The 16271-nt window shown below is 35.1% G+C and overlaps 1 protein-coding gene across 2 annotated transcripts; it reads right to left on the reverse strand.

Moving 5' to 3' along the window:
- Positions 1-7201: 7201 nt before the first annotated feature.
- On the reverse strand, positions 7202-8850 carry LOC120002830 (cyclin-dependent kinase inhibitor 7-like). 2 transcript variants are annotated; one of them, XM_038851668.1, is made up of 4 exons: positions 8477-8850; positions 8102-8151; positions 7733-7999; positions 7202-7625 (listed from the first exon to the last, which is right to left on the reverse strand). In XM_038851668.1, the coding sequence occupies exons 1-3, from the start codon at positions 8768-8770 to the stop codon at positions 7738-7740; spliced, it is 606 nt and encodes a 201-aa protein (XP_038707596.1). In that variant the 5' UTR covers positions 8771-8850; the 3' UTR covers positions 7202-7625; positions 7733-7737. The 2 variants fall into 2 exon arrangements, with proteins under 2 accessions (XP_038707596.1, XP_038707595.1); XM_038851667.1 differs by having other exon boundaries at positions 7760-7999; positions 8477-8844.
- Positions 8851-16271: the final 7421 nt, after the last annotated feature.

Here is a 16271-nt window from a genome sequence, read left to right on the forward strand (position 1 = left end):
CAAATGGGTTGAATTTACTTACACATTAGAACAATATAGCATGAGAAAAGCCTCTCATGTTGTGTATGTTGCAATTCAAATATACTACTAAACCTGACCAAACTCTAAACATGCACAATACATCAACTAAATACTAGAAAAACACACAAAATACATCAAAAACACACAAAAATTCCCATAAAATGATGGTAATTAATGCCAAAAACACACAAAATGTTTTCAAACTAAATACTACAAATGAATTTCATTAATTGAGTAATATCAAAAGACTCTCATAATTAGCAATACATGACCTTTGAGAAACCAAAACAACATCAAACCACTCCTATGAAACATTAAATTCTCATACAATTCAATATAATTTTAAAATTATTTGAATACTATTAACTGTATGAGTGTGGTTGTGGGTCTTAAAGTGTATGAATGTGGTTGTGGGTATTAAAGTTTTGCAATATATTTATGTATGTGGTTGTGGGTCTTAAAGTTCTCTAATATATTTTAAAATTTTATTTTGTCTATGTAGGCTTTTTGTAAAGACGTCCACGTGGCACCATGAATTAAGGAGAAGCCTTGTAGATCCTCAGTTATATATATATAGATTGATGATTGATTGCTTTGTTAATTGTTTGTAAATTTTTAAACCATTAATGTGACGCTAAATGTAATGTTGACTACTATAAAATGAAAGTGTTGGTGTTTAATCTCTGTTTTGTAATTGCTCTGTTAATTGTTTGTAAATTTTTAAACCTTTAATGCGACGCGCTAAATGTAACGTTTGTTACTATAAAATGAAAGTGTTTGAGTTTAATCACGTTATAAAAAACAATTCCTCTCCTTAGATTTCAAAAAATTAAAAACAATTCCTCTCCTTATAAAACCTAACATTTACAATTACACCACTTTATATTCCTTTTTTGACCCCATAAAATTTATACTCATAATTTTTACTTCACCAACCCTAAAGTGGTATGGCTTTGCCCCCAAAGCATTGAGAATTTACAGTTTCATCCTCTAAAATATTTATATGACAATTTTCTTCTTCCTATTTTTGATTCACCAACCCTAAAACAAGCCTCAATGCTAGCTATGGCTAAGATCTCAATCTTTCCTTTCCTTTGTAATCCGTCGTTTTTTAATCTGTAATCCTTTTTATTTCTTGAGTCCTACTTTGCTAACTCTGAGAAACAGGAGGTGTGTACGAGTTGTTTTTTTCGAGAATAAATTGGATCCAATCGATTGCGCATTTTCCATACGATTTTGATTGAGAAAACGATTAAACTAGCCTTCATTTTTTCTCATTATCTTGATCTATTTGTTTTTTTTTATTTTGTCGATTTTCTAATAGGTAATCTGATAGCAACCACTGGAAACAAGAACATCACTGCCAAATCGGTAATTCCAAATAAATTTTGATTTATACACTCGATCTTTTTTATATTTATGTAAATCGTACCATGAATTTCTATCTTTTGCCTTGGATTTGATGAAATTTGACATAGAATTTATTTCATTTCATCGGTCTTGATCGGCTTGTGTGTTGACGCCGGTGACTTTCTTTCTTCTTGTTTTCGTGTTTGGCATGCGTAATTAATTTAATTTGATTGATTTACTTACCATTTTTAATTGTACATAATAATTCAGAATTGGGTATCCAACTTTTGTGATTCAAAGATCTTAGTTGATTGTGTACTTAAATCACAAATTCCATTTGGTTTTTTGGGGTAAAAATGAGTTTGAAGTTCATCTACAGCTTTTAGGGCTAGTGAGTAAGCTATTATTTCTTGTTTTTCTCAATGTAGATTAATTTCATATGATTGCAATATTTTATTTTGATAAGGTAAAGCTAATGACATTAATTCATGATTGTTCCATTTAATTAGATGTGTTTAGTTAAATTTTCAGAATTCCATGTTCACCATTAAAGCATTTGTGATGATATAATATGTCATTTGCTCTTGGATTTGGCTACCATATATGAAACACTAGCTAGCTTTGCCAGGTTTATTGGCTATACAACACCATTTTGAGGCACAATTTGGCTGAAAATTGGTCATGAGACACACAAGTATTATTGGAAGGTTAGTTTTGGTATCAGATTAATGTATAATGCATTTTGACCCCTGTACTTTGATTCACTTACAAGGACATCCCCTTAGCTTTCAAATACTTTAGAAAAGTACTGATGCAGATTGAGATTGAGATATTTCAATTAAATATTTTATTTTGGTATTTTAGGAAATCAATTGTTTGTAAATCAATTAGTATTATTTTTCTAGGAGTCTAGTATCTTTTTTATTAGGAGTAATATTATATATTTACTTTTAGGTATTTGTTTCCCGTTAGAAGTGTTTATGGTTTGACTAGGTTTCGTTTAGTTTACTATTTAAGGTTGTAACCCTCATTGAGGAAGGAGAGTTTTTGGATTGAATAAAATTAAGAGACAGCTAGTCTTTTCCAATTCTTTGGTACTCGCTAGAATAAACAAAGTTTTGAAGCCTTAAATCTGATATTTGTGTGTCGAATCAACAGATTTAAGTAGACTTGTTCCAGGTATTCGTGTGTCGAATCAACAGGTCAAAGTAGGCGTTCTTTCCACCGTGCCGCACTGCATCAAGTACCCTCCAACTTATGAAAACAAGGACATAACTCCCTTCTCTCAATAATATTTTTGGTTTTTAAATGGTGAATGCTGCTTTAGGAACAAAATTGAGCTTGTTTGGCATATGTTTTTCAAACTATATATGTTTGTTTCTTTTAAAAACAATCACACATTTTGTCTAAACATGTTTTTTCAGGACTCAAGTTTGATACTTGGTATTTATTATGTTGGGAGAGATTCACATGCATATTGAAAGGTTAGTTTGGCTGACTTGTTGAGTTCATGTATTTAATGGACATGGTGTTAGAGAAACATACATTTGGACCCTTGAACTTTGAATCACTTGCAAGGACATCCCCTTGAATTTTTAATATGCCTGAAAAGCCACCTAACTTGTGAAAACCATCGACCAAACCCTGTTTTATCAATATCTTCCTCAATTTGTAACACTCAGCGCATTTTTTGCAATGTTTTAAATACCAACCAGTGCGTACTAATTTAATCAGTTAAACCAGATACCAAATCTCTCACCGATACAATTCAACTTAAAATATCAGCTTGAACTGTGTTGGTCGAAATCGGTTGAACCGGCCGATTTTGTTGGTATTGAACTGACATTAAATCGATTTTACACATAATTTTTAAAAAAATTTAACAAAAATTAAAATTAAAATTTATAGATAATAAAAATTTAACTAATATCCGAATTTTCAAAAAATTCTCAAGTGAGTGTATGTAAGCAGATTGAACTGGTTATACCAGCCGTTTACCAATCATCTGATCGGCATGATTCTGGTACGGGTATTTAAAACATTGATTTTGGGAGGTGATTAGGGAATGTTAGCCTTTTTTTTCTGCTAGACTTATGTGAGTTGATATGTAGTTTGAGATAAAATATGCACATACAACCCTAAATTTTGGATCACTTGCAATTACATCCCTAAATTTTCAATTCCAGAAAAAAAAATCTCCTCAAACTCCCTTTTGTCAAAGTCTTTGTTACTTTTCATAGTGAAGTCAATTTAGAAGCTGATTATGGCCTGTTTGGCATTTTTGTCTGAAATTGTTTTTGGCTTTTGGAAAACAAGAAGTGAAAATCTTCGAAGGAAATAAAAGTCTAGGCATGTTAAGATATATTTTTGATGGTTTTCATTGAGAATTGTTTTTTGGTTAATAAAACTAATTAAATTAAAAAAAAAACCTGTTATTCGAAATATATATTTGTCAACCATGCATAATATATATTTTTCAACTCTTGGCTCTTGCAATGTGTTCTTCAAGTATTTTTTTTTTTTATATTTTTTTTTCTTCACACAACAGATCATCATGGGCTTGAAGGGCACAATGCCAAATCATGTTGTGAACCTCCTCTGCTAGGTTCTCCTCGATCGCTAACAAATGAAAAGCTTAATGAAAGTGCATACAAGGTGAGTTTACTCGTATACACTAGCGTAGACTGTTTTACAAAACGCATACACTATTGTACGCTTGAAAAATATAAGCTCCAACAACGAGTTTATTTTGAAAATAAGCTCATGTATGGTACAATTATCAAGTATAAACTAACGTTAGTTTTAAAAGTATCACCTCACACCTAACAATTTATAAATTAACTTATTTTTGACAACTTACCACCTAATTTATTTTTCTAAAAAATAGACTCTAGCAAAGACCCATAGATGAAAAAGATAGATAGAGCTAATACGAAGCATGCACTAATACGTTGTTGATACTACCGTTAAGACTAACAGAAATATTGACAGAATGGGGCTATTGGCGTGTTTTCTTAAGTTTGAGGGGTTTTTTTTCCTTAATCGAAAGTTGAGGGGCATCTTTGCAGCTCACACAAAGTTTAAGGGTCAGAGTGCATATTGCCTATAGTGTAATACATAAATGGTCTATTCTATTGGTGTTTAGCTAAATAAAAAAATACCAGAAAAATAATATTAGAATTTCCAAACCATATACACATCGATAAATATTGTCCGCTTTGAGTTGTCTGGTTCTCATATATATATCGGACCCACACGATTTTGCCTTCTCATGGGGTTACTCATCTGGGTTGTCGATTTTAGTGAATACATCGGGTCGTACGGCTTTGTCTTCCCAGGAGATCACTTATCCCGAGAGTGCTCTCGCAGAAACACATTTAACTGGAAAGTTACTATGAAATGTTTTCCTCCAATAAAACGCGTTGTTGATGGTAAGAGACTAAAAATATATCTATACATGTTAGCACTTCCCCGTACTTATAGATTAGTTTATATCAGACCCCAAAAGTGACATGATGTATTCACAAGAATTTGATAACTCAAAACGGATAATATTGTTGATGTATAGTAGGTCAGAAATTATAACATGTGTTAACAAATAATAAACAAGAAAGCTTTGAAGAAACCAAAGCACACGCAGTAATTCCTTTTGCAAGCAATAATATAATCATCTTCGGTAAAGTAAAAGAGAAACTGTAAAGAAGAGCATGGAAATCGAAGCAAATACCCAAACCTCTCTTCATTTATAAGCAACATTCTATCCCCACACACACCAATACTCTCTCTCTTTCTCTCTCTCTCTCTCTGTGTCTCTGACATTAAATTAAGATGATGATGTGCATCAGATCCAAAGCAAACAACTTAAATTAGGAGACAACCACTCCACTACTGCACGTGCAGGGTCTTCTCCTTGAATCATATTTTATTTTTTTATTTTTGGATATATTAATATTATTCCTATTTTTATTAAAAGAAGAAAAAAGATAACTTTTTGTGGAAAGATCTTTTAAATTTTGGAAAACTTTGGAGGAGGAATCTAGACAGGAAGGTAGGGCTCCCGACCCCACCCCAACAGGCCAACACATGGAATAATTTTGACACGTGTACACTATGGATTGTGAAGACACAAGGTTCATGCACATAAAATCGGAATAGGGGGCTGTAAATTATTTGGGGGAATTTAAGAGTAATTACAGCCCCTAGCTATCCCCATAAAATCATATTCTGAGTGCTCTATAATTTGTTAGAAAGTTAGAAGGTACAATTTACATCTAATGATAAATAAATGATAAATAAAAAATAAAAATATAATGTAATATGACATCATCTCAAATCATTGAAACCATCGAATTAAAATTGTAGATGATCATATTATATACTAATTGTATAACTCCTGGATCCCACAAAAATATGGGAGTCGGTCGCTATTTAGAGTGCGTTAAGTAAGCATGTGCATTAAATTCAAATATGTGTGTGCTCTCATGCTTTTTTATGTGTATGAACCTTGTTTCGTTTTTATCCCGACAATACCCTCGGCCACTCCTGTTATTTTTCTGCCGACTCATGCTCAGATTTTTTTTTCCTTGTACAAAGGGTTTTTTGTATTTGGTTTGTGACACCTTCTTTAAGAGAAAAGTTAGAAATTTTTTGTTTTCTAAAACAATAAAATGACCGTCCAAAACACCCTCCCAGCAGAAAAATACAACCAATAATAGTGTCGGGTTGCAGAGGGACAGTGAATCAACAATGAATCAGAGCTTCTGATATGCTTTCACTGAGCATATATGATATATTACAATGGAATATGACTAATCATTCTTTTTTTTTTCAAATGGTTGTAGTCTTGTGATACGAGGGAACCAAATCTTCACCCATCTATAAATATAATCCAACTTTATTCACCTAACAGAAAAAAGAAAAGAAAAGAAAAGAGATGGCTACAAAGTACACGAGAATAATACAAGTATTGTAACAACTCAATTACTAGCACATGATTCATCATTAGAGTGCATTTAATTAATTTTAAACCCACTTAACTGTTTTACCATATATAGAGAGATATAACTCAAACATTTATTTCTGTGCAACTAATCTTAGCTATTGACAACCAAAATTTTTTAATACGTGCTAATCTAGCTAGTGCTCAATATTAAACTATGTATGTGTGCCTAGAATTTCTATGGATGGTAGGGTGGGATGATGTGTAGGCATCATAGAAGATAAGGGAAGGCTATAGATGGACGAAATGCCCTTGGAGTAGATGTTATTGTACCTAAGTCTACGGAGACTCCGAGTGAACTCTAAAAAAGGGATCCTAGAGATTTAGGGCTGTTATAAAATTAACATTTTTGGCTTATACTAATATTGATAATTTTCAAAAATTTGGGCGACCCAAGTCATCCCACTCCATTATTGCAGTGGTCATCACAGAAATCCAATTTGTGATAACAAATTCAAAAAATTGTATAGACTCCACAACGATAAATACACGATAACATGTCATAAAAAATACAGTAACTTCTATTGCATGCACCTTAACCCATGCTATGGAAGGCTATAAAGCTAATTTGCTTGTTGATTTGGATAAAATTTATCGTCCCCACATACAAACAGTCCCATATTCGAAATGATATTTTGCCTAAAACAATCATAGCCTGATCTTGGAGAGAATATTCCAAAATTAGTGTTGATGAGAAAGGGCAGAGAGGGAAAAAAGTAAGGGATGAAAGAGAAACTAGTAAAGTAGTAGTAGCAGACTAGCAGCTAGTACAAACAAACTGCAAAAAGCTCTCTCAAAAGGGACAATCACAAAATAGCCAAAACAAAGCTCAAACACAAAAACCCTTTTCAAATAAAATACCACAAAGAAGCAGAAACCCCCACAAATGTAACTGACGAATTACTGTACTGATAACTGATAATTGACAATTCCTCTCAGAGATAAAATTAGGGTTTAAAATGTCTACTCTGAATTTTATTCTGTAGGCATAAACAATCTGCAAGAAGAAGCTTCTTTGGATGTACTAGTAAAAGGACACCACAAAGGGGGAACTTCTTCTTGCAGTTGTGAGAGAGAACGATGTATAAATTAACAGCCAAACCACCTAAAATTATATATGCTAAAGTCACATGCTACCTTCACTGTTACCCTATGTCACCTTAGCAATACCTCTCTCGCTCTATTCCTTCATTTCAGACGAACCCACTGGTACCGTCCCTCCATTGGCACGTCGTTCACGACATCAAAGTTGTACCTGCAAAAAGAATGGCGAATATGTTTGTTAGTTGGTTAGGTTTTGATTCGATTCCTTCCACGCCAAATCGCAAACGCTCATTATCCTGCAAAAAGCTTAATTATTACACCGTCTACACACGCGACACCACTAACTTGTCCATGAATCGTTTCTGCTCCAACTTCTCCGCCTTTTCGAGTCCGAAGAACGCCTCGATCTCTTCATGCGGCGGCATTTTGGTCTCCAGACTCTCCACAGTACTCTTGGCAGGCGCCACAGGCTTTTTAGGAGTTGCAGGCGCCACAGGCTTCTCAGGCTGATTTTTCTCCGCCACTGGTGAGTCCATCTCGTTCGTCTCTACACAAAAGAAGTCGCTAGATGGAGTCGACTCTCTACTGTGAATGCAATATTTATAATTTTATATCAGACTTTTGAAAATACGAAGCGTTAAATGGAAAATTTTCATATATATGGAAATTAATTCATTGATGGATAACCTTAATCTGCTGGTGATGCACGTTGAATCTTCGGTTTCGAAACTTTTAGCCTACAAAATAAACAGCCGCATACAATAATTACTGACTTAATATACTAATTAAAACAAGCAATTAAAGTTTGAGCAAGAAATTAATTGACAATAAACATGTTTATCCTTTTGCTTGCTTGCAAACAAAGCGTGAAAAAGGTGCATGATAAATACAAACAAAGCCAGCTCGATTTGGTCAAGCAATAACAAAGAAATTGAATGTGGAACTTCAAATCCTAATCTGTCTTTCATAATTTTCCTTTTGTTTCCGAGCTACCAAAGAAGGATGACAGCACTTAAATTTAAAATCAGAATTCAGAACGTTAAATTTTGAATTTCATTTTACCTCTCGATCTACGAATCTCGAGCATTCCTCCACGATTTTACTGCCGGAGCAGCGAGACGTCTGAGAGAAGCAGGACCAGGAGGTGGAGCAAGGATCACAATCCACTGCTCCGCCAGAGTTCGACGGTCTCCCCGACGAATCCACAACTACACAGTCGTTTCGCAGCTCAAAATTCGACAACGGAACTCGCAATTCTTCAAAATCGATACAAATCTTCGGTTTCTTCGTCAAGCATGTGGTGGAAGACTCCGTCGTCTCTGCAATTCGCTTACAATCTCTCACGCTATCCCCCATCGCTTCCTCTCTCTATCTCTCTCTTCAGTTTCTCTCTCTTAGCTAGCACTTTCGTTCTTCCACTTTATGCAGTTTCCGACGGAGAGAAGCTTAAAAATAGAGCTAATTGGTACAAGCCGTTGATGATATGGACGGTTAGGATTTGTATTCCCTCTCAGCAGAGTTTGTTATTGTCATGTGGTCCTGATTCCGTTAACGATGCCGTTAGAGAATAATATCTCCCGTTTGCATAATCCTGACTCAAAACGCACATGCCCACCTTTTCCTCATGAAGGAGATTATTTGCACTTTACATTTTCTCATTCACACCTCATTTCCCCCAAAATCCAAATGCACCCTGCACCACCACTCCCAAAACCCTTCTCCGTTAATGGCAACATCGCTTTCCCGTTAGTGGCAGTACGTTCATGTTTCTGAGCCCGATTTCAAAGTCTATAACCTTTATCGATAGCTCACAGTTTGAGATCATACATCGAAGCCACTCGCACTTGCTCCTCCGCTTGCACTTTACGAAATGACCGATCGATGGGGTCTTGTGCATTGGACTAGTTGGTGCATTGTAGAAGAACCCACCACCACTGAAGGGTCCAGACCCGGGTCCATGAACATGACCAGGGCTTGATGGAGCACTGACATAAGGAGTGGAGCAAGTATTGTCAATGTATTGTTCAGGGATAGAGTGGGTTCTGTCATTTTTAGGGTTTCCAAGGTCTTGGGTTGAGGTTTGGTTGGTTGGAGTTTGGAGCTCCATGCTTTTCTATGCGTGAAATGATCGATGGTGAAGAAGAAGATGCCAGTGAGGGGACAAATGGGGTAAGGGCATGTTTGGTGGTTTTGAAAAATGGGTGTGAATGGAAAAACATGGAGTGCAAATAGTCCCCACCTTTCTCAGTCTTTAAAATGCACCGTTTTTGCGTAGATTTCAATTTGACCAAACCAAATGTCAATCCAAACCAGAGAATGCAACAAAGTAAGTGTGTTCACAGTCGATTTCGAGCAAGTTTTTCATATTTTTACATAAATTTAACCAATCAAATGATTTTTTTTGTTCGGTTTAATTTTTAGTGGAGAAATGTATAATTGTTTTTTTTTTAAAAATCGACAAATCGATTCAATTAAGGCCAGCTTTTATTTTAGGGGTTTTCTTCAACAGCGATACGACAAAGTCATGAAATGTTGATGACATTACACACTGCTTTAATTGAAGCCACTTCCTCATTATATTCATATGGAAACAATGAACATGTGAAAATCCTGGTTTCAGTATTTGCTACATCTTCTTTATATGTTAACAATTACACACAAACATGTCATACAATTTAATGGATCGAGTTTGTAAATCCTCGATTCTCACTTGTAGCAATATTCTTGTGGCCACATGTTAGGTTTTGACCCCCCAACTTACTCTATTGTCTTGAAATTTTTGTGCACACAGGCATGATGATACGTGTTTAGGCTCATATTGAATATCCAAAAGACATATTTGTATGATGTGATTCTTCGGTTTATAAAAGGATGGTTTCCTATTTTGTTCTGTGACTGAACTTTTAATGCAATAATATTTCATGTCAGATAGCAGCAGAGACGGCATTAACGCAGGTATATAAGAATTCAGAAGCAATCAGACCCTCTATGTCCACTTTATGGTCCCAAAGGAAGGTAGGCAAATTAGTATGATTAAATTCGTGGCACAAGAGCAAGAATCCCAAATAGTCATTTTCTTTAAGTTGTTGTATCCTTGAATTACCTAATTAGCAGTAAGAGTCCAAATATTTTTGTCCCATCTATTACAAATAAAAATGTCAAAGATCCCAATAAAAAACATCTTAGTAATGGATATTGTCTCTTGATTGATATAAGTATAGGGGCTCACAAAACCTGATGATTGAATAAGAGAGTGACACATCCACTACTGGGACGACTGTGATGGATGCACACGATTTCATACACATGTGCGTATTTTAGGATAATGCTTGAGATCCCCAAAAGACCTCTATTTAATATGGAGTGTTGGATGTGAAGTGGGTCTTACATGTGTGTTTTTAATTAATTGCTATTTTAACGTCACATAGATTTGGAGGACTTTTAAGGATCATATTTTGTCCCGTATTTTAAGTACGTAAATTAGGTGCGTATAGAGAATTTCTATGTGTGTGTGAAGTAATTTGCTTCATAACCAATGTGGAATTTCGGGAACTCATATATAAGTCAGCCATTTGTTCTCTCTTCTCTTGAATTCTTCTCTGCCTTCCTGTGTTGGCTGCGCATTGATTTACTTGGGTGTTGCTCTTCCTTGATTGCAATCAAATCTGCTTGGATTCTGTGACACAAGGTATCAGAGCAGATTTTAATCCTAGATTAATTCCTTTTATTTGTATATGTTCCCCTTTAATTCATTACAACTGAAGTGTTAAAGTGGGATTATATGTAATTGATGGCCCACAATATCCAAAATCTACCAAAATTTTGTTTTCTGCAAGGTACGGTAATGATTACAGTTCCAACTAAAAGCTTTACTTTCAGAGAATTAAACACCATTCACCCTCCATTCATGTTAATTTACAGTCGACACTAATTGATGACGTGCAAAATCGAACCGACTTTTTCGATTGCTCGATAAATAGTGACTCGGTTCTCCAAGCGTCTCAATTAATCAAACTAGGGATAAAAGATTGTTGTTCTATCTCTGCCCAAGTAGTAAATGTGAGCTTCCCTGAAGTGTACCTCGGGGGACGTGATGAGAACCAAAAAAAAGACAAGTTCTAATTAGTTTAGTTTCTTATATTATTAGTATTTATTTTTCAATTAGTATTTGTTTAGTATTTATATGTTTGTTGGTATTTACTTTTAATTAGTCTAGTTTAGGAGTTGAGTTTTCGTTAAGGTATAAAGTAATTTTTTTTTATATAATTTTGGTCTTCTAGTTTGAGCAGGTTTTGAGTTGTTTGCTTTGGCTATATAAACCAGTAGAGTTGTACTTATTTTCATAAATTAAAGAAACTAAACAAAAAACGAGACTTGTTTTCAAAACCGAGAGTTTTCTCTCAACCCAACATTGTTCTTAATTTTATTAAGATCAAAGTTTTCATCAGGACACTTCGACGCTCAAGTTACATTGATAGGAAATGAGACTAGTGAGACAGTTTCATATTTAGAGCTCTCTCTTTAACTAGTAGTGAATAGTAAAAAAGTGTGTGAGATTTATTTGAGTGAGTGCCCATTTTTATATGAATTTCGAATTATAGATCTCCCCCGGATGAGATTTCCAGGGATGAATCCTTAAAAATCTCTTTACACATCTTCTTCTTTATCGGTGATAAGTGTTTCTCGATATCCCGAGATTTTTTGGTCACTTGAAAGTCCGAAGTTATTCTTGTCATCAGATGCTCCCTGCTCGCCCCTGATGTACTGAAAGTTGTGCCTAAGCTATGTACATATTCTAGTGTAATAATGGTTGATTGATGAGTCCATTAAATTATTTCAGTGCCAGTGAAATAACAAACCACTGTTTAAGGACATGTAGCTTTCATTATTTCAAAGCTTTTTTGGTGGAATGAAACAGAAACAAACAGGGACCAGAAGTACCCTTTAGAGTACTTGAAGTTGCCAACTAATTGTCAGTAAACAAATTTGGACTTGTGGTGGCTCTTCATTTTGGGTCACTTCTCTGCTGCATGGATGTTAGTAAATAAGACTGATCAAGAATGTAATGCCACGTCAGTGGTACATGGATCAGTTATGGAGGCCAACAGTTTGTTCAGTATACTGTGAGCCACAGTAAGTAAGACACTTGTTTTAAAATTTAAAATCTCTAAAATTTAAAATCTCTAATAAGCCCTCACTTGTTTTATTTCACAAAATCATACTTACATATTTAATTAAACCACAATTAAAAAAGGTTAGGGTGTTACACTACTACTATCCTTTGGTCTTGTGATGCCCAGGTGATGCTCTTGTGTCACCCGCACAAGGTTGCAAGAAGTGGCAACAATTCCATTGTGAGAATTGGTTCAACGACTCGATCAGACCTAGGTTCGCTCGAGCGAATATGGTTGCGCTAAGCTTCGACCGGACTAAGTAGTCTGCTCAAGCGAAAAGTTCGGTTTGTGAAACCCGTGTATTGTCGCTCGAGCGAAAAGTCACAGATGTGCGATATCATATTCGGGTTTAATATAAAAGGATATCCACATTTCTATTATCAAGAGGTTGCAAGTCAAATAGAGTTTGAGAGAATTTTGAGAGCAAATTCTTGGGACTTTGCATATTCGTTGTAATCTTCTACAAGATAGTAAATTTGAATCTCTACTGCCTATGGATCGATATAGGTTATTATTGAACCACATAAATTTCTAATGTACTTTACTGTTCTTTGCTTGGTTCTTTAGCGTTATTTAATTTGCATCTTGTCGTTGGTTTCGTCAATCGTTCGTAGTGTGCTTTGTTTGTTAATGATTTTAGCACACAATCCATGAAAACAATAACTTGCTTTAAGACACTAAAAAGGCATGGATGATGCCATAGAACACCAGCCTATTAACTTGTTCATATATAATTGAGATCTTGCAGCATATGCACGACACCTGGAATAAGATAGAAAGATGCTTATACTTGCTAATTACCTCACACAAAATTTTCCAAATCATCACAGATGGGAAAGTTCAAAAATAAAGAAACCTACATGGAATATAGCTTCCCAGATTAGTCGACGTCTCTAAACGATCATATTCTAAGTTCCTGCCTTCTGTCAAATCAGTTTGGCATCTCATGCAGAGTAGGGATAAAATTGTCTGGTAAGTGTAGCTAGTAATCAGAGTAATTCTCCAGCATTTTATGGGGCATTCTCCAGGACTTCAAAGAAGTTGGGACGCTTCCTGTTTGCAGTATAAACATCATATGGAGACGCAACAGCAACCACAACTCCTTTATCTTTAACAGCATCAAGCACATTGGCGAACTCCTTGAAATCCTTCAGACTGTGGTAAATATAACTAGGGGAAATTCAAATTAGACAGAAAAGAGGCCTAAAGGCAAGACTGTTCATAGCAGTAGGGTGTTCATCATCATCAATGTACTATATGACTTACTAGTTTATCTACAAAGATGAAGGGTTTACAAAGTCAGTATGTTGTTCATCAATGTGATAATTCAGTTCCCTTTCAATGATTCTTCTACCCAAAAACTCAGCGAGACTAATAAAGGTCATACTATGAATACATCTTCTAGTCTCTCACAAAATTATGGAGTGAAAAATGAATGAAATGCTTCACGTTTTACAGTTCAGTGAAAACCAGAAAACATTGTCTACAGTCTAAATTGATGCGAAACTCTTACCATACAAAATGATACAAAGAAGAAGAAAAAAAAGAAGGTGACATCCACATGCCTACAGAAACCTTTGGCATCAGCCAAAGGGATCCTCCTTGCCTCGTACAGATGATATAAATGTGAAAACTGAAATCAACTGACTAACCTCAATCCAAACACACTCTTATTATTAGTCGTATACTATAATGATTATTCTATTGTAATAAGTTGTGTTGATCACTCATTCTCCTCACATGTGTTGTGGAGTGTAGATGATGGATATGTGGAGCACTCTTGTATGGCTGCCCGGCAGCATGTACTAGGCATGACGAGTGTGGATGTTCGAAAACCAAAACAACAAAATCTTATGAAAAGCAACCCCTAACTTCTAACATCCCCAAAATTCTAAGGAGGAATTGTGATTTGTAGAGCCACACAAGACTTAGAATGGTCCTGCTAAGCAACCGCTGAATATTTCTCCTGAACGAACGGTTAACCAAACAAGTTAGTTTTATGACAATTTAACACCTAACCCTTAAATCAATTTTAATCTCAGTCATTTAGTTTCGGATCCAACCCTAAACATTACACGAGAATTCATAAATCTATACGTACACACATTTATATGATGGACAACAAACCTAGTCAAAGAAGGTACATAGCTTTCCTTCAAATCCTGTAACCTTTAGGGCTTGCTTGAATTGATGTTTTAGAGAGTTAAGTGAAAAGGGTTAAAGAGGGAAGAGTAACTTGACCTAGATTGTAAGAGGGAGAGCTAAGTAGGGTGAACGAGGGAAAATTTTCCCTCACTTAACTCTCCAACTCAACATTTTGTGGGTTTGTGAAGTGCGAGAAAAGTTTGTTTATTATTTCCTAAATCACCCATAGAAGTTTCACTCATTTCAACTCTAATAAGAGTATTTTTGCAACTCACTTCTCTTAACTTTCATTGACTCTACATTCAATTCAAGTAAGAGTGAGTAAAGATAGTCTCCCTCCAATAACTATGCTCACTTAAATTCTTCCTCTTTTAACTCTTCAATTTTCAATCCAAACAGAGACTTAGGGTTGCTTGGATTGAAATTTGAAAAAGTAGAGTAGAGTTAATAGAAAGAGAGTTAGATGAGGCGAGTTATGAAAGTACACTTATTAAAATTGAAATGAGAGAAACTTTTATGGATGATTTTGAAAATAATAAACAAATTTTACTTTCATCTTACAAACCCCAAATTGGGGAACTTTCCTCTCTTTTACGGAATGGGGTACGCTCTGCTATCTCCATATAAAAGTAGCCGCTGCTATTCTTCGATCTTAGCCATTCAACTAATCTAAATGCCATAAAATGACGACACGTAACCATGAAATTATCTCTTTCAAAACAGTGTCCCTCACTTTGGTCGTATCTCTCCTTCAAAATAAAGTCTCTCACTTTGGCTTAGTCGTCATCGTGATTATTTTTCACCATCCGAATGTTTGTCTGATGGTGCAGCTAGGGACGGGCGGACAATGTTAGCCTAGGGTGGGCTTACCCTGAAATTTTGAAAAAAAATTACAAGCATACCATGACATATCCATATATAAGAATAAACCCAGTTAAATTTAACACAACATAAGCCCTAATTGGCCCAATTCTTTCCTCTAAACTAGCCCATACGAAGTAACGAATATACCATATATCGTCGAGAGAAGAAACCAATTCTTCGCCTCTTCCCCAGTTAAACCTTATTTTATCTGAATCGGACGAACTTGCGGCATCTAATCTAGTAATCTCCATCTGAATTTCATGATCTCTATTTTCATTCAGGTAATTTGTTTCTATTGTTATATTCTTTTAATAAATTATAAATTTCTTTCATTCTGGCTTCATCGGATCTCTATATTGCATAGTTGAAGTCTTAGAGACGTGATCTCTTGGAGTTGGAAATTAAATTGTAAAACTTCATCCTCATATTAATAAATGGATTTCTTTTGACTATTTTTTGTTATCATATCAGTATTAAACACTAAAAAAAAATTTCGAAGGCGCTGCCCTTGAACGCCTGTCAAAATTTTCCCCCTTCTATTAATTTGTCACTCCACCACTAACCAAGCCCCCCTCAAACCATTTTTTGGATCCACCCCTGGGTGCAGCCCCTCTCTTTAAGTAATCTAATCTCAATGTTACCATGTTTCTTCGAATCATCCATGTGTTTTTTAA

This window comes from Tripterygium wilfordii, chromosome 7 (assembly GCF_013401445.1).
Source record: "Tripterygium wilfordii isolate XIE 37 chromosome 7, ASM1340144v1, whole genome shotgun sequence".
NCBI classification, from domain to species: Eukaryota; Viridiplantae; Streptophyta; class Magnoliopsida; order Celastrales; family Celastraceae; genus Tripterygium; species Tripterygium wilfordii.